This window comes from Passer domesticus, chromosome 5 (assembly GCF_036417665.1).
Source record: "Passer domesticus isolate bPasDom1 chromosome 5, bPasDom1.hap1, whole genome shotgun sequence".
In the NCBI taxonomy this organism is placed as follows: Eukaryota; Metazoa; Chordata; class Aves; order Passeriformes; family Passeridae; genus Passer; species Passer domesticus.
In genome coordinates this window covers 50005981-50025028 of record NC_087478.1, presented here as the reverse complement: position 1 = coordinate 50025028, position 19048 = coordinate 50005981, and the positions used below count along the sequence as shown (strand labels likewise).

Below are 19048 nucleotides of genomic sequence, written 5' to 3'. Positions count from 1 at the left end.
TGCGAGAGAAGGGAAGTGCCCTTTCCCACCTTCTCAACCTGCTCGCAGTTGCATAAGCCTCGATGCGCAGAGCCTGAGGTTGCTATGCCAACTCGCATCGTTCCTCCCATCCACCTCCCCATCTGAACAAAGCTGTGGGCCCCAAGGAGAGGAGTCCATCCTGAAACAGAGCAAACAATCAGATCCAGCAGAGGCTCTGCTCTGTCAGGGGAGCAGTGAAGGACTCTGTGAGCTGTGGGTACCCCTGGCCCTTGTGCCACTATCAGAGACTGCACTACAGCAACTGGTTTGCAGCACTTCTGCTTCAGTGTCCCGAGTGCTTTACCTTTGCTGCTGAATTTGGTTTCAAGCCCTCACTGCCAGCACCGAGACTGTGCTGTCACCCATCAAAGGAAACACAAGTTCAGCATGAGTCTGTGTGCCTGCTTTCCCTTCTGTAGCATTAAAATAAAGTGCCTTTCAAAGACACTGGGAAGGAGGAATAGCTATTTCCAGGTGCTTACGTAAACGGTCTTCAAGAACAAAAGTGGAAAAACTTGAACTCCTTAGGCTCTTCACCTACCCCCTCCCTCAAGAAGGACACTATATGGTCCTAGGTTGTATGGTAAAAGGGTCAAATCCTTGAAATAGAACATAAAGGCAGTGTGACTTAGGTCTATGCCACATAGAAGAGGCTGGCAGATGAAGCAGTTCTCTGGTTTTGCATTTATCTTAATTAGCAGTGATTTCTAGCACTGATTCTTATGGTTAGCCCCTTTCCCATCTTTGTTTGACCTCCCACATAAACCACAAACTCTTTTCTCTACACTCCAGCAATAAGCAGGAATGGAAATCCTGATGAGTTAGTTTGCCAGTAATTAAATTTGTCCCTTCTGTTGGTTTCACAGATGCAGTTGCCCTCTGATTCAAAGCAAAGTGCAGGTCAGTGCCAATGGGAGCCTTTAATAATCTGGTAGTCTGACTGGGCACTGAAGATGGAAAGTTTTCTTGTTAATTGGACTGTTGTGTAATTATCTAAGAGGAACAAGCTCCTCTGGACAGAGAAAGGCTGGGAGAGTGCAGTGTGATGGAAACGGTAATGAGTAAATTTATACTCCTGTACACATCCTCTAAGCCTTCAGCCAGAACAAACACATGGAAGATGCCTTAGATCTTATTTCCTTTGACTCAGCAGCTCACTTTGTCATTTACAGCAGAGAAAAAGGCACTTTGATAGACTTTCATGTCAGAATGATCACTCTTTACATTGCTAAAAGTGGGGTGCCAGGCTAGCACAGCCTGCAGAGGACACACACTCATAGCAAGGAAAGGCTGGTGCTGCCATCCTGCTTCTGCTGGGCAGGATCCAGGGGGATTGCCCCAGGCTTAAAATCTGGCCCCAGAGGAGGCAGGCAACTGCACTGCTGCCTTCATACAAACAAGACCTGATTGTAGGTGTTGCTAAAAGACCTGAATTTTGCTGATTACAGATCATTAGAGAGATTTGCAGGCAGAGGAACCAGGTAGGTTCAGGAAAATTCTCCAATTTCATATTAACAAAAGGGGCCCATTCAAATTTGACCCCTGTCAGTAAATATGTGCAAATACAGAAGCTTTGACCAGAGTTTTGATTTTTTTTTTTGGTTAAAAAATAAGATGCTAGTCATTTCCACTGCAGAGGAAAACCTGACCTTGAAACACCCTGAGGGTCTCTTTCCTCTTATCTAGTTGGTTTTAATCTTGCAGTTTTTAAGCCTGTTTTATGATTTTGAGGACCTGACATATATTTGTGGAGAGATTGTAGCAGGCAACACTGCCTTTTAAAAACTGGGCCAAAGCAGTTTTGTGCTCTGGTTCCTTTCAAGGACGCAGATGAGGTTATTAACATGTCCATTAGTGTACTTCCCAGGAAGGTTTTGGTGGTCTGCAATGAGGTTGTTATGCACACATCTCTGTGTGCTGTGTCACCTCCTGGCTGTACAGATGATGCTGGGGACTGTTTCCAGTCATGCAGCCTGAAGGCTATTATTTGTGTAGCCCTTTGCAGACAGATAAAACTCAGCTCATGCTCTGAACTAGCCAAAAGCTATATAATCTCTCACCAGGACCAATTAATTCATGCTCAGCAGCCGTCTCATTAGTAATGGCTGCTCAGCTTTCAGTTACTTTGCAGTGTGGGCACAGGGAGCTTAAGTCTGGAGATGCTTACTCTGGGTAACCTGGGAGTAACTGTTCCAAACCTGTATGCACATTCAGTTTTTCCATCTGCAAACTGCTAAAATATTTATGTTCCTGAGACACTGAGCCTCACTTCCTAGATATTTGCAGAATGTATAGAGATATTAGCAGAAAAGTTACACTACGAGTATGTAGTATTACCTTATTATTATTATTATGGATTTTACTTTGGTTCTTGAGCACATGATTGCAGTCCTTTGAGAGAGGGAAACAGAACAAGAACAAAAAAGAAATATAAAAGAACAACATGTCATTATCACCTGTTCTTCCCTCAGAGTGATATTCCCATTCACTGGCTTCCTTTCATGAAAAATAAAGGCTTATAATATCTCTCAAATCAAAGGGATGAGGCATTTTTCAATCGCTGACACATTCTTATTTTCTTAATAAAGGAACTGTAAATGCCCAGGTTCTAACATGGAACTGATCCTTCAGATAGAGGAAGGCACAGAAACAATTAACCCTGTGTGAAGACACAGAGCTCTAATTTACATGTTCTTGTTAATAACTGCAGTGAAACCAAGTTCCAGATAAAACCTGTGTGCAGAATCATGCAGATGTAGAGCCAGAGCCACCATGGAGTGGTGGTAACCCAAGAAGATAACTTAGTATTAGACAGCTTTAGTGCTCAGGCTCTGGCTCCTGGAAGACAACCGAGGGAATTGTCTGAGGTCAGCTTGTCATCACGCAGTCCACACTTATGGCTTCAGGGAGAAGCACTGAATTTAATGAAACTTGGCAGGCAGGCATAAAAAGACCTTGGTGTGAGCAGAGCTGTGCTGGAAGGATGTACCTGTAAAGTCTGAGAGGTTTCACAGGTGAGTTCACCCTGTTTTCTGGAGGCACAGGCGTAGATTGAATGTGTTGGTAGAGTATGAAGGAATGTGAGAAATCAGATCCTTAGAGAAACCATGTTCTGCCCTTGACAGATCACTAGGCAAGAAGAGCTTCTGACTGGGAATGTTTATATGGAACTAGCTGACACCAAGTAAAGTGGCCAGACCCAGATTTGCAATTGCCACTTCTTAATGGAGACCCCAATAAAATAGCTGGTCACAGGGAGCACCACATGGGATGCAGAGGGCTCTGGCTTGTCAGTCTCTCTTTCATGCATTTTTCATGCACCTCTTCTTGTTCCATTTGTTTTGTCTTTGTTTTTAGCTGCATCTAATGAGGCTTAATTGTGCTTTTGGTTAGCTATTTCTCTGTGAAGTCTTACAGGGCTCTCATCCCTAGTCCTCTTGATGTTTTCCCAAGTCTTCTTTCCCGTCTGCTCTCATTAGTTGTCCATATTCCCATTGCAGGTAAAAATGTTTAAGAGATGATCATCAGCCCTGGCAGGGAGTCAGAATGGATGGTAAAAGAGGACAAGTGAGTGCATTTCTTGGGAATCCAAGCAACATAACTGGGAACAGAGCTGTAGAAATGGCCCAAAAGGAATTGTTTTCCTCTCTGTCTTTTGGAAGGTGTCAGTGATGGGAGAGATTTTGGAGCCTTTTTGAATGAACCCCCTCTTACCATCATCATTCAGCAGGAGAGACATGTGTTGGCTCCCTCACAGGTGTGCAGTTATCTGTGTGGACACAGGACCTGGGAGCAGCTAGGGAAATGGGATGCTAAACAGAAACTGGAAATGGTGAAGTTTACTTACAGCCACTCCTTCCTGGAGCACTCTGCAGTCGCTCTGCAGGCAGAGGTGAGTGCCTGACTTGCCCTTCTGCTCCAGCAGGATCATAAGTTACACAGAGGGGCATGTTGGGGATTGCTTTTGCTCCATCAGAGCCTGATAGACCATAAACAACCCTACCTTGATATTCACTGGGGGCAAGGAAATTAATTGTACACTTCAGCAGGTTTCTTCCCCCATGTTCTATCCTGAAGGTTTTCCAAATAAGGGAAGAGAAGTTAAGCTTTAATTTTGCTTTTAAGTACTTTTTCCAAGATGGGAAGAGTTTTAAAATGTTCAACAGTGAAATAAAAATGTAAGGATGTATGCATGTCTGGTAAGGAAACCTGGACATGCTGTGCCAGTGGCAAATGGAAAGGAGGGGGACTAGAAATGCAGTCTTTTCTCAAAAATATTTAATCAAAATGTAAAAAAGCACTGATTCACAAGAAATGCAGGAAAAAGAGGTGACTTGAATTCATTTTTCACAGCAATATTTTCCATTTTGCGGGGATCTCAGTAATTACTATTAACACATTTTACACCCTAGGATGCTGAGAAATTACAGCCGTGCACAAATTCTGTGACAGGACCAAGAATAAAAGTCAAACCACCACTTTCTAAATTGTATGCCTTCTCCAGCTGCATTCACTCAAGTATTACTGTTCTCACTCATAACTAATGATTATTAGTTATTTTCCCAGTCACTGTAACACCCCTGGAGAGCCCTTCACTGAGTTTAAACACTGGGGGGGGAGTACAGATAATTCAGAGGCAGTAACAGATCAGCTGCTCATCTATTTGCTGTTCAGAATATGACTTGGTGCCTGCAGTTTACTGGCTCCTGAACACTAACTTTTCAGCACTGCTGGAAGAGAGAAGTACCAAGCAGGAGGGAGGAATGTAGGAGGGAGGGAGGGAAGGAAGGTGAGGGGGTGGAAAAATGAGCTTTACTGAATAATGAGGAGAGTGAAAAGGAATGGGAAAAGAGAGAGAAAAAACTGGTTTAAATATTTAATCTCCATTGCATTTGCTTTTGAAGAGGAGACAAAAGGCTTGGAACATCTTTTGTCTTGAACTAATTCTGACCAGAGATGAATGGCATGTGATTGTCACTTCTGTCATTTGCCTTAAGGTGGAGAGAAACAGATTGGTCCTGCTGCATCAGCCCAGCACATCAGTCTATGTCTGCCGGTGCCTGGAGCTGCAGAAGGTGTTAAATTACTCGTGACAGTGCAACTGTATGAGCCCACATTGCCCTGCATCCTGGTGCCAGCATGGGCAGCATGTGTGGTGCCTGAGAGCTGCACTCTTCTTTGGAGAAGGAAACTCCTTGGAGAGGTCTGAGGGGCCTCCCCATATAGTAAGTCACTTCATTTAGGTCTCCACCATTTGAAACCAGGTGGTTAGTGCAACACACATCAGCTCTAACATCCTCTTGTCTCTCCCCATTCCTCTGTACATTTTTCTTCCCAGCCTCTTTCCGCTACATTCTTTCACTTCCCTTGGCTTGCCCCCTGTAGTCCTCCATCTCTGCTCACCCACGGTCCGGGCAGGGCCAAAAGCCACACAGGTCCTTGTGCTCCAGTCACACCTGCACAACTTGTGGCACCTTCCACAGCTGAGGCGGCCCCACGGATGAGCTGGCAGGACCTGCATGCTGGCATCAGAGACAACAGCTACCTGCACCAATGGCCATTGAGCCAACAAACCATAGAATCACAGAGCAATTTCTTTTGGAAGGGACCTTAAACATCATTTAGTTCCACCCTCCTTCCGTGGGCAGGGACTCCTTCCACTAGACCATGTTGCTCAAAGCTCCAGCCAACCTGGCCTTGAACATTTCCAGGGATGGGGCATCCACAACTTCTTTGGAAAACCTGCTCCAGTGCCTCACTACTCTCATAGTAAGTATTGTTTTCCTTAACTCTAATACAAAATTTCTCTTTTCCCAGTTTAAAATCATTACTAATTGTCCTATCTCCTCTCCTTTCTTGTAGACTCTGCTTAGGTATTAGAAGGTGCTATAAGGAATCCCTTCTCTTCTCCAGGAAAGGAGAGACAGTCTCTCAGGCTGTCTTCACAGGAGAGGTTCTCCATCCCTCCTGTCATCTTTGTGGCCCTCTCCAACAGGTCCATGTCCCTAGTATGCTGGGCACTCCAGAGCTGGATGCAGCACTCCAGGAGGGGTCTCATGAGAGTCGAGTAGAGGGCCAGAATCCCCTCCCTTGACCTCCTGGGCACATTTCTTTTGATGCAGCCCAGGATACAGAGCTGTGAGTGCACATTGCTGGGTCATGGCAAGCCTCTCATCCACCAACACCTCCAAGTCCTTCTCCCCAGGCTGCTCTCAATTCATTCCCTGACCTGCCTGTATTTCTTCTTGGGACCACCCCATATGCAAAACCATGGACTTGGCCTTATTGAACTTCATGAGGTTCACATGGGGTCACCTCTCAAGCCTGTCAAGATCCCTCTGGATGGCATTCCTTCCCTCCAGCCTGTCACTCAGCAAGGCAGGCACAGCCCTTCATAGCAGTGGTGGTTCTCTGTAGCCACTGCTTATCATCCTCCTAAACAGCCTTAGCTGGATAAAAACCTCATTTAGGCCTTCTTTATAGACTGGAGGAGTGGGAGGAAGAAATGCCTCTAGAGACTAATATGTTGCTAGCCTGGCTTTTAAATTGATAAATATCTGCAAGATTTAAGAAAGGCTGATGGTCTCTGACTAATCAGAGGAAATTGCTGAGACTGGGAACTTCTCTTGTTTGGCAGAGACTTTGTCTCTCTGATTCACTTATTCCCCTTATAATCCTCAAAGCAAAGAGGTACTGCCATGCCTGCTCCTCAGAGGAAGGCAGATGTAATGTGACTTCTCCACCAGAGCCACTCATGGGATGTCTTTGAAAAAGTAGGGATTTTTTTGACCTCTGGTCTCCTGGGCCCTGAGGGAAAACATGAAAACCAACTTTTAGTCAACTCCTTGACTGCTAGCACACCAGAAGAAATGAAACAAAAAATACCAGCCCAAAAAGCTACAATGTCTTTCAAGCCTCTGAAGCCTCACAGTTAGCATTTATCTTTCAAAAGTTATTACTTCAAAAGTAATTTATTATTTTACTAGCTGTTCGGTAAGAGATCAAATAAAGCTAAGGTGCCTAGTTAAGAATGTTCTTATTTTATTAATTACCATTTAAGGAACTTGATTGGTTACTTGAAATGCTGGAGAGAATAGCTGAGCAGGAGTTTGGGTTGGGTGAAGCCAGATAGCCAAGAGTTTTGCATCTGGTTTACAAAAGAGTACGAGTAGGCTGAAATTCCAGGCTGATGAGATGGTCTCCACTATGACTACACTTCTTTCTTGGTAGAGAACTCGGTACACTTGACAAGTGAGCCATAGGGATGAAAGAGGAGTTTATTTTCTGGAGGACTACAGGATTTCACTTTGCTGGGTTCTATGGCCATTCCTGCTCCTATGGCAATGATACCAGGATGCTGGTCACTCTCTTTGGATCTAAGCTACACAAGAGCTGACAAGACACCAGAAATTGCCCAGGTTTTATCTGACCTAATGACATACAAATAGGAAGCATCATATCTTATGTCAAAAATTTGTCTGAGACATGAATGTACTCTCACACCTTTTGCCAAGAGGCTCAGGAGCTGACAAAGGAGACCTGGTACTGTGGTCCAAAAAGAGTTCAGTGACCCAAGAGCTTTGCTTGTGACTCAATAGCAGTTAAGTACTGCTGCAATGTTTCAATGGTAATGGTGCTCTGCCACGTCCTGCCCTTTCTTCCCAAATCTGAAGTTTTTTGCTGGATCTGCCTCTTCCCAAATTTGATCAATGTTGTTTTGCCTTGTGTTAGCCTGTGAATCCCCAGATGCACATCCTGCTTGGGATGACCGTGACCCTGACTTCAGTGGGAGCTGCTTCCTCTCACAGACAGTTCCAGCTGGACTCATCCCACAGCCTGTGTTGTATCCTTTGAGGTCTGGGAGCACAGAGACACTCACAGGCTCGTCAGGCTGTGCCTGCAACAGCCATGGATTCCTCCTCAGTGGTTGCTGTGGGTGGGTTCTGTGCAGCACCAGGAGCAAAGGAGGGAAGCTCTATTCAGAGGGTGGCAAGAGAAACATCCCTCTGCTCTGAGGAAAAGGAGGAAAGTGAAGCATCTTGGAAATTCCTCACAAGCTGCAGGAATTGGTGAGGGGAGGAGGCTTTGAGATGATACATACACAGTAGTTGAAAGAACCTTTGCATTCAACAAAGAGTAAATTTCTCAGGGGAACAAAAAAAAAAAAAAAAGAAGAAGAGGGAGAACTATGGGAGACCTAAAACTGTGTTTGTATTTGGAAGACTGTGCCTCCCTTCCATTTTCATGTTGTCAAAATATCCTGAAAATATCTGTGTTTTTCTTCCTTTCCTGCCCCACCCCTAATTAGGAGTTTAACATGGGAAATGCTGAAGTATTTAATTTCAAATCTTTCAAAATCAAGTTTTTGACATATTTTAAAAGAAATTCATAGATCTAAACTACTATTTCAGCTCAAAAAGAAGAAAAAAATATTCAAGTAGATCAGCAATAAAATAAACTGCAAACACAATGTTTCACTTGGGGTTGAACAAATGCCTTGAATTCGTCCTATTTTTAGTTTGTTTTTCTCTTTTTCCTGAGTTTCAGTTCCACACACTTTCGGTTTGTTTGACCTTTTTTAACATTTCTATTATTCATCCCTAGTTTAGTTTTCAATTAATTTAAATATTAATGAAAGAACAACAGTTACACACGATTCTTATTTCTTAATCAAACCATGTAAATGTCTTGAGGTTGAGCAAACAGGGGAAAGCATTCCATACAGCAAAAGATTTACAGAAATTATGGACAGAAAGCCCCTACCTTGGGAATGAGTCAGTCTGCTGCTGTCTAGCAGGAAAAATCAGCAGGGAGACATAGAGCTTTTAGAAACAGCTTATGAATTTACAGCTTGCTAAGTAAATGAATTCTCTGTGTCTCTCATACACATACACTAACTCATTCCCCACACATTCATACATACAGGTCTCTGGTGGAAAGTACAGGGAATGTACAGTCTGCAATGCACATGAACTTTCTCTTTAGAGGAGAAAAGATTTTTCCAATAGGCACAAAATCCCACCCCCTCAGCACCCCTCCTTCCCCAGTGTCTGACACTGACTTTAAGGGAGGAGTTGAGCCAATTATCTGTGAGTCCTACAGAAGGAAAATCTGCAATTTGCCAGTAGTTGTGAGGGAGAGAGGGAGAAAGGCAGGGAGGGAAGGAAAAAAGATTTAACTGGCAAATGAAGGAAAAGCCTCTTTTATCCTAGAGAGAGGATATTTTAAAGCAAATCTCAGACCAGAAGAAAAGAAGCCCGTGGGAAGGGATGAGCCAGGCAAGATCTGGGGAAGCATAGGGTCACTGAAGGCAACTTCCATGCCGACCCTGCTCTTTCTGCAGAGGATCTGAGGCGGCACAGAGGCAGGGTGGGCCAGCTGGATGCACCTGCTATCCTGCACGAGTAGGTGCTGCTCCTGAAATTCTTTTCCCCGCAGCAGAGCCTACAAAGTACAACTTGCAAGAAAAAGCAGTGGGAGTGGGAGAGACTCTGCCTCTCCTTTTCTTGAACTGAACCTGGGAGGAAAAGAGCTCATCTGCCCAAAGGGAAAAACTGCCACCAGTTCTGAGACTTCTTTAGCCTAAGTCGGTTGCCTGATCCAGTACTCACATCCATGGGGGAACGCCCTCTGGAGCCCTGCGGTCCTTCCCAATCCTGCTAAGTTCTTGGGAAATACTGAAGAAGAACTGAGCCCAGAATAAGCAGCGTGGGATCCACAGAGCAACAGCCTTTTATAACAGCAGTCACCTCTGATTACAATTATCATCTTCATCAGACTGCACCAAGACCCAGGACTGCTCCTCCTGGGAAAGAGAGGTAAGAAATCAGCACGGAGTTTGCGGTGCAAGTAGGAAACAAACATCCCACAGGAGTGATTCTGGTGTGCATGAAAATTACAGGGACACTAGTAGCGAGTAAGAAGTGACAGGTCTGTTATGCATGTTACAGTTTGTGTCTGCCTATGTCCATTTTAGCTGGGTGCAGTGATTAATACTGGGGTGGCAAACAGAGACACAACCAGCAGCTGAAGACAGAGGTGTGCAAGGGAAGTAACAGTTCAGAAGTCTGTTCATGAATGGGGAGCTGTAGGGAGAGCGTACACCCTGATGGGAGGATGGAAAACTAAGGTGCAATAGCTCTGGGCAGGTTAAATAAAGAATATCTTCCTTAGGTATCTTCCTGTGGGTGCTCAGGCTCAGATTTGTCAGTAGCTCACCGGCATTCGGACAAGTGCTCTCCAGAGCATACAAAAGCAGGTTCATTGTCATTCATTCTGATGCCTGCCTATAAAAAGGGAAATGGTGCTTAGCTGGTAGAGGATAACACAGGGAGTCAAGAGAAATGGGGTTTAATGTTGATTTTGGACTGTGCCTTCAGCTTTTTCTGGGCAAATGAGCTTTTCCCTTAATTTAGTGTTATTTAGAGGTAACATTAATTGCCTGAATTTCTATGACATTTTGAAATCCCTGCACTGTAACTATATGAAATACTAATATAAACTTTCTAACATCAAGCCAGTACATAAAGCAGAAGGTACCACCGGGAATTAATCTATGCTTAAGCATTTAATAAACTGGAAGGAAAATATGTAGATTAAAGCCAGCTGGAGGTTGTTTGTCTCCTCATTCTCTTCTGATTGATTTTGCTTTACTTAGTACATGAACATGTGGTGTCTCTCTGTTTCCTTTCTACTGTCTTTAATCTTTTTCACTGTATGAGCCCCTGTGCTCCCCCTGCCACTCCTGGGTGTCAAGGCTGAAGTTTCATTCCTTTTCTGAGGTGGAAAGGAGACAGACTGTGTTGAACTAGAGAAAAACTGGACTGAGGGGATAAGAAGAGAAGGCTCAAAACAAAAATGTAAGCTCCCAGTTCAATGGCACGCTCTGAGTCAGGTTTGCAGCAGAGGCGATGAGTAGCAACTCCACAAATCAAAATGCTGAAAAGCATATTTTGACTCTGAGGGAAATGCAATGCAGTTATGAAAGCACGGGGGTCCTCTTGACTGAATGCCTTGGCAGGTGGAACAAGGACAGTGTAAAGTGGTCAGGTCCCTTAGTATGCATGTTCTGTACAGGACATATAAGGCATTTGCTCAAAATGTGTAACGGTGCTCTCTCCCAGACGTTTTTGCATTGAGAGAAAAAGTGCAGAAGCTCTCTAGCAGGTGTAAACCACACAGTCCATTTGCCCCCATGCAGCTGCACTGGTCCATCATGGCCTGAAGAGCTGCCTCACCTCTAGATAGTGGTCCTGGATGGTAAAGTAGCTTGTAGCTTTTACAACTCATCGGTTTCCCTGCTCTTCTCTGCCAAATAAATAAGCCTCAAAGGGTGAAAATAAGCATTTTTTGTCTGCCCATGGATGCAAAACAGTATTGGACTGGCTAGGGATAGTGTACATGGCAGTGTTTCAGAGACTGAATATGGTATTTCTGCACTATTGGAGGCAGGTCCTGTGGTAAACAAACACAGAATCCAGTTCAAATACCAGCTGTGCTCCTTGCTGTCATTTCTGCCACAGTAATCCCAACAGTACCATAATTCTGCATGTGTGTGTCCATCCAAAGTTGTGTTCTGGCATTAATCTGGGTCTAATATTAGGCTGTCCTGCCCTCTGAATGTAATTCAGAGTGTAAGCTACTCTGAGGAGAGCATTGCATTTTCTTTTGTGCATTAGGTACGGCTGAATATGCCACTGTTGTGCTGCAAATTAAGGCAATAATAATAAATAGTTGTGATTTGCTGTTTCCTTGGGCTATAGCACAGAGCTTGTAATAATGCTGGATCAGAATTCCAGAGACTTCTTTATTTAGCAGTGACTGTATCTTCACTACTGCTTTGGTGCTTAGCACATGTTAAACAAAGTAAAATATTTTAAGCTCTTCCCTGAGATAATTGTCAGCTACATAAAAGCTTTGGAGATAAAAGTCACTCAAGGGAAAGATAGGAATCCAGATCTGGACCCAGAAATGATCTTTATGTGTACATAAAGTACTTGCATTGTAATATTAAATAAACAACACGTAAGTTAAATAAATGGCACAGTGGGAACTTGAATATTCTTTAATAAGAACCTAGTAACGAAAATAAACTCTGTCCAAAGTGTGCCTCCTTTGCTGTAACAATCAGCTTTCCCCACACAGGGGCTGTATTTTTCTTTCAGCACACAGTTCATTTGAACTGGTACATTAAAAAGGTCTGAGCAGCACTTTTTCTTTCCTACCAAAGTTTCCTGCATGTGCTATGTCAAAATGCAGTCTCCATGGTCTCTAGACTCATTTTAGATGTCATGGGTTGGAAATCTTGTCTAATATCTATTTAAGATGGCTGTCCTTCATCTTTCCTCCTGCTTGTACTTGGCAGCTGTGCTTAGCAAAGCCAGTGGCACCCGCAACATCTATGTATAACGACTGGAGCTCCTAAAAAACCTGTGTTTCTGCAATTCCACCCATCGACAGCCATCCTGCTGCAACAATGACAGTTTGCTTATAGAGAGTTCCCACGCTACCAGACCAAACAGCAGAATTAAAATCTGTTTTCTCAAAGGTCACTGGGGGCACAGATCTTTGAATTTATCACCAGCCAGGCCTATTTTGTGGCTCACGCTCCCTGCATCAGCAATGAATATTGCATGGGACCAGTTATTTAAAGTTACTGAGATGTCTAGCTTGCACTGATATTAAGCATGATTCTTGTTTCTGTCTGACTTTTGGCTGATCTCAGAAAATGAGTCTTATGCACAGTTCCTATTTAGGCAACCAAACGAAGTGATCTAGGTTCTAATGGCAGCTGCAGTGGCTGTGCTGGGGAATCTGACCTCTGTGTTTATGTATCTAAATGAGAACCAAATTCTACTGAAAAATCTGGTAATGTGTAAGTGACACATGGTGGGAAAGAACCTGGTGTCTCAGTTGAAGAGCAGCTGATAAATTCAGCCCTTAATGTTTAAATGTAACAGCAAAGATAAATTCAGCACTTAATGTTTAAATGTAACAGCAAATTACAATTCCAAAGCATATTATTTTCAGTGTAAATGCCTTCATTTTTATACTACTTTAAAAGAAAACAAAGAACAACAACAATAAAACAAAAACAAACAAAAATACTTACTGAAAATGAGACTGAAAACATTTAAACATTTAAACATTTAAACATTTCCAGTGGAAAAAATCTCTGTATGGACCACTGATGACTCTGCTCTGTTGTGCAGGACTGTGGTCCAGAGTGCTCTTTGCAAGCTTATGGTGAGGAGCTGCCTTATTTTACCCTCTGTTTGGTTTCTGATCTTTCCTCCAACTCTGCTATTTCCTCTTTCAGAACCAAGCAATGATGAAGACTATGTCTGGTGGAAACTGCAACCTGAACGTGCCGGCCAAGAACTCGTACCGCATGGTGGTGCTGGGAGCCTCCCGGGTGGGGAAAAGCTCCATCGTCTCACGCTTCCTCAACGGCCGCTTCGAGGACCAGTACACCCCCACCATCGAGGACTTCCATCGCAAGGTCTACAACATACGGGGAGACATGTATCAGCTGGACATCCTGGACACCTCTGGGAATCACCCTTTCCCTGCCATGAGGAGGCTTTCCATCCTAACAGGTGAGAAAGTCGGGGGGAAGGTCAAAAGGACAGGCGTTAGCTTGAAACGTGTAGCCTGGGGATGACTGGTTTTTGGGACATAGCTAAAAGGACTGCTTGATTTACTGCAAGATGCATTTCTATAGAGAGATGTTTCCTGGCTGGCATGTTCCCAGCACTATAAGGAATGCATTAGCCACAGTGGAGAAGTCCAGTAAGTGAAGGTCTGAAACTGAGCTTTTCCCTTATCCATCTACCTTCCCCTCCTGCTTCATATTTTACTTCATACTTCGTACTTTCACCAATTATTGATGTCACAAATAAATGGCTGAATGCAATTCTGCAGGTATAAAGAGCAGCAAAGGGCAAATTAAGCATGTTGTTGTAGGACACATACAGTGAAAAGTAAATATAAAATGCACAGAAAGGGAAATCTAACCAAGAAAGTCCCAAGTATTTTTTTATTCTGAAAATTTCCAGCCTGATTTCCTTGATTTAATATTCCAGTAGAAGGATAGCTTTACTTTTACCCTTTCTTCTTAATCTGCATCTAATCACACGTGTTTAAAGACAAAAGAAGGGGAAATGGTGGGACCATTTTGCATCTTCTCACTGTCAAGCCATTCCTGTTGTGAGCTAAAATATATTCTTTAATTATAAAAGTGACAGCAGATGTATATTCGGCTGTTATATTTTCTTCCTCCAGCCAGGTCTTATAAGCTCTCAGAGGAACATATAATACACCCAAGATAGTTCAGCTACTTTTGGGGGCATAAAATAAGCAGGATGTTTCTGCTGCAGTGTTGGAAACAAAAAAGTTTAATAAAAGGCAAAATAACAAACAGAAAAATTGAGCCAAGTGGAAGTGATCTGCTCCTGGTAAAAACACCTCACAAAAGCCCTCTGTTTCTTTGTTATCTTCTTTTTCTACCCAATTGGTCAGCCAGGACTTTTTGGCTTCTATCCAATTAGCTGCCCTTAAGTTTGAGGTGAAGTCTCTTGGGTCCTATGAGGTGGCTTTTTACCTAATTGATGAGAGAAACTTCTGGGCTTCTTTCCTTTTTTGGGAGACAAAGGATAGGTTTGTCACTCTGTCAACAAGGAGCACACTCCTACATTCGGCCACAACTCACAACAAATCTTATTTCTGGATTCGCCGTCCACCTTTCTAACTGACCAGTGAAACATGACATTCACATCTGACTAGGCTACAATCCATATTCAGTGAGGTCCTAGAATCACTTTCTGGGATGCAAATGTGAGCTTTAGTCCCTGAAAGCTCTCTTAGCATGTTCCACATGAGTGTCATTCTACAGGCAATGATTTGCCTTATTTTCTACTTGCAAATGGAATTGTAAGTCAGGAAATGTCAAAAGGAAATGCCAGGGGATGTGTGTCATTTATGTATTAGGGTTTTTTCATGGTCTGCTTCTCTTGAGGAAATGCAATGACAGCGGAGCGCACCAAGAAACCTCTCTTTTCTGACTTGAGTGTTCAGGACTGATTAGCTGTAAAGCTTCAGTTCAGGTGTTCCTTCGTGTATTGTGTAATCAATGGGCAAAGGCTGAGTGGCTACCAGCTCTCCACTCTTTCTGGCGTCAGAACAGGATGTGTTTTACACAGAGATACAAACGAAAGGAAGTAAAAAGAAGAGCAATGCAGCAGAGATGAGACAGAAACATGTCTACAAAAGAGATAAAAACAGGCAATAACTTGCAAGCCCAGTGCAAACTAGGAATGCAACTGTATATGACTGGAATAACATTGTACACAAAAGTCTTTTCCATAGCACTACAGAAAGATGTGGGGAGTTAAACGAGAAGGACTAAAGTACAGCTAAGTGAATAGGTGCCAAAGGACCAAACAAAAATTATGAGGAGGAGATGGAAATAAAATAATTGCTTTTTTTAAAACTTGCTCCTCTGAAACTGGCTGTGATCAACAAGCCTTTACAGTACATATTTTTTTTTTTAATTGCAGGGGATGTTTTCATCCTGGTATTCAGCCTGGACAACAGAGAATCCTTTGATGAGGTCAAGCGACTCCAGAAACAGATCCTTGAGGTCAAATCCTGCCTGAAGAACAAGACCAAGGAATCAGCTGACCTCCCCATGGTGATCTGTGGCAACAAAAATGACCACAGTGAAATCTATCGCAAGGTACGCACCGACGAAGGCGAGAATCTTGTCTCCAGTGATGAAAACTGTGCTTACTTTGAAGTGTCAGCCAAGAAGAACACCAATGTAGATGAGATGTTTTATGTCCTCTTCAGTATGGCCAAGCTACCTCATGAAATGAGCCCTTCCCTCCATAGGAAAATCTCCATCCAGTATAGTGACACTTTCCAACAAAAATCCTTCCGGATGCGCCGAGTCAAGGACATGGATGCCTATGGCATGATCTCTCCCTTCGCACGCCGGCCGAGTGTCAACAGTGACCTGAAGTACATCAAATCAAAGGTTCTCAGGGAAGGGCAGTCCAGGGAGAGAGAGAAATGCACAGTCCAGTGAAGGAGGCTTGTGCTTCTGTCTGAAGACAACGTCCACATGCAGTGCCTTAAAGAAAAAATGGTCTGTGGAAGCAAAGAACAGGCTCATGGGGTTTGTTGAGAAAACCCAACATGGAGAAAGGATAACTTCCTGTAGATTCTGCTGAGTCACAAATGTAAATAACATCATCCTTGAAGATGACAGGGAATAATCATACAACTGAGATACAAGTGATTTTTTGTCTTTGTAATGTAGTTCCTCTTCATTCCCCTTTTTGTTTGAAAAATACAGTCCTGAGAAGTAAAGACATTTCAACTTTATTGTTACAAAGAAAATAGATCAAAAATGCACAGAAGGCATGAACAGTGACGCAGCATGCAGCTCTTACTAAGAGAGAGGAGGTTATATGTATCTGTGTGTGCGTGTGTGTGTGTGTGTGTGTGTGTTTGTATCTCTGTGTGCCCATGTGCACGTGTGCATGCATGTGTGGAGCTCTCCTTTTAAAAAGTGAGACTTGCATTTCAAAGAGCAGCAGTCTTAACTGAGCATTCCCAGATTGGGAGTGGACTCTATATATGGATGCATGATTTTCACTCACTTCTGAGGGCATCTACATTAAGAACTTGGTTTTATGTTTGTTGGGACAGTTACCGTTTCACATTGACATGATTGTTGGTTTGTATTATAGATTTTATTTAGGATTTTTTGGGTTTTTTTATTGTCTGGGGGTAGGTTTTTAGCAAAATCAGATGGCAAATGCATTTGATATTAAACAGTGTCTGCTTTCTACCAGTGAAAGGTGGTTTTCTTCTGTAACACTTTCTAATATGTACATTGAGTGAAAGTGAAATTATTCTGCAAAAAGCCAATGCATTTGGGTGCTTTGCAAGCCTGGTGTGATGTTGTTTCTCAAAGCAGCCACACCAATTCTGAGTTTCATAATACAAATGCCACCCTTTGCCTTTCTGGCCACTGGACTAATGATTTCTTCCTCTGCCTGTATCAGCTGAGAGTGACCAGACTTATATGTAGAATCAGACCACTTCAGAGGCAGGATTGGATTCTTTTTCAAAAATAAGAATTGAATGGTTATAGGGCCAGCTCCTTCATATTTCTTCTGCTGACATGCTTCTAGTAATTTTGTTCATGGTTTCCCTCACTGTCCAGTAAAAGTTGCCTTGACCATTTGCACTGCAGAAGTCCTTCGGAACAGAAGCTTTGCCCTAGCTGTTCAAACAGGATTGAACTGACTGGTCAGATAAATCTGGGGCTGTCCATTCACTTATTTCCTTTCTCAGGCTTCCTTATCTTCACTTCTCTTCCTGTTCTGCTTCTGGCTCTGTTGTTTGATGAGCTCCTGTACGCTCTCAAAGTCCAATATATTCTCTCAAATGTGAGCTTGCCACTCTTGCTGACTGGAATGAGATGTGTGCACACATATCTGTGGGCAAAGCATGGCCCCAAGACAGTAAACAACAGTAGAATATATATGTTATATATACCTCAGAAAGATCTTCAGATATATTGTCCCTCCCTCACCCTCAAGTTCTGTGTTTGGCTACATCTGCCTTGCTGTGTCCTGGGCAGAGCTGTGAGCTAGTTTGTGATATAATTTGACAGGAAACCAAGAATGATGATTGTCTGTAAAAATTAGCCTCTGGGATTCAGTGTCCCATATTCATTTATCAATTCCACCCTTCATTGGTACTGTATTGGTAAAATGCACTGTCCTTTTATTCCTGTTGCCAGGGCAGCACCTTTCTGACCACTGCTCCCTCCCTATCTATAAATATGTATATGGTTTATGATTAAACCTGATTTATTTATTAGTTGTGTCCTGGTTTGGTTGTTTGGTTGGTTTGGGTTTTTTTTTTTTTTTTTAATTTCTCCAATAATAACAGGTAGGTCCTGTATTCATGCTGTGCAGGTAAATCTAGGTGAGTTCTGGGTTGAGACCAGGTTGAGAGTCCTGATGAGATCTCCAGTAAGTTCTGGAAGGGCCTTTTATGTCCTCCAGCCACCAGGGGCTACACATTTTCCTGTTTGGAACAGAACTGTGTCTACACCCATATCTATCTATCAATCATCTTTTTGACCACTAACTTATATATAAAGATATCTGCAGAGGCAGACAGTCACTCTTCCCCATGCTGCCTCCAAAATGAGAGAACAACTCTCTCCTCCCTACACAGAGCTGACGTGTTGATCCCTGGTGCAATTTAATGGGGTCTCTGCAGAGACATCACTGTTTATCTCAGCAATCTCTCCAGGTTACCATCTGTACCTCCCACTTCTGTGAGTCCTGGTCCCTCTAAGCATATCCTCACCACACCACAGACTCCCCACCCAAGTGCCTCAAGGACGTGGAGCGGGTTTGAAGATGGAGTGAGAAAGGCATAAGTAATGGATATTGGTTCGGTAAAGGGACCCTGGAATACTAAATGGGAACTCTTTGCACTATAAACCATGCATACCTTACTGGCCCTGCATCCGGTCTCCCTGGCCTGCAGGATAAAGCTGAATTTTTAAAGAGCCTTCAAAATCAACTCTCTGTCTTTGTCTTATAACATTGACCTTACCATTATTTTCCCTACTTCTCCGCATCTCCACAAACACACCAGATTTCTTTCACCAGTCTTTCCATCTCTTTCTTTCACCAGTCTTTCCACCTCGACAAACACAGCAGATTTCCACACCCTTCCATGTTTTCCTATTCCTGCCTCTTCCCCATGCACACAAAGCCACCCAGCATGAAAAACCAACATTGCAGTGACAACAGAGGCACAAGTGTAGGGGAGGCTGAAGACCAAAGAGCAGGGCCCACATATGCTGGATGCCACAGGAATGCCAGTGAGCCCCAGCTGCACAATCCAGCTTGGCCAGCTAATGCTCAGGGTGAGAAGCATCTGAGAAACTGGCTGGGAATGAAGGTGAAGCAGCATTACAGTCACCCACAAAAAA

The 19048-nt window shown here is 43.3% G+C and overlaps 1 protein-coding gene across 2 annotated transcripts; it reads left to right on the top strand.

Moving 5' to 3' along the window:
- Positions 1 to 9102: 9102 nt before the first annotated feature.
- Positions 9103 to 17916, top strand: RASD2 (RASD family member 2). 2 transcript variants are annotated; one of them, XM_064420373.1, is made up of 3 exons: positions 9103 to 9839; positions 13340 to 13619; positions 15579 to 17916. In XM_064420373.1, exons 2-3 carry the CDS (start codon positions 13349 to 13351, stop codon positions 16106 to 16108), a joined length of 801 nt encoding a protein of 266 aa, XP_064276443.1. In that variant the 5' UTR covers positions 9103 to 9839; positions 13340 to 13348; the 3' UTR covers positions 16109 to 17916. The 2 variants fall into 2 exon arrangements, with proteins under 2 accessions (XP_064276443.1, XP_064276444.1); XM_064420374.1 differs by lacking the exon at positions 9103 to 9839 and adding an exon at positions 10739 to 10880.
- Positions 17917 to 19048: the final 1132 nt, after the last annotated feature.

What these genes read in the sequence shown, in the direction of transcription:
- RASD2 (XM_064420373.1), top strand. Translation starts at nt 13,349, where the DNA reads ATGATGAAGACTATGTCTGGTGGAAACTGCAACCTGAACGTGCCGGCC. An exon ending in GAGGCTTTCCATCCTAACAG is followed by an intron (nt 13,620 to 15,578) that starts GTGAGAAAGTCG and finishes TTTTAATTGCAG; the next exon opens with GGGATGTTTTCATCCTGGTA.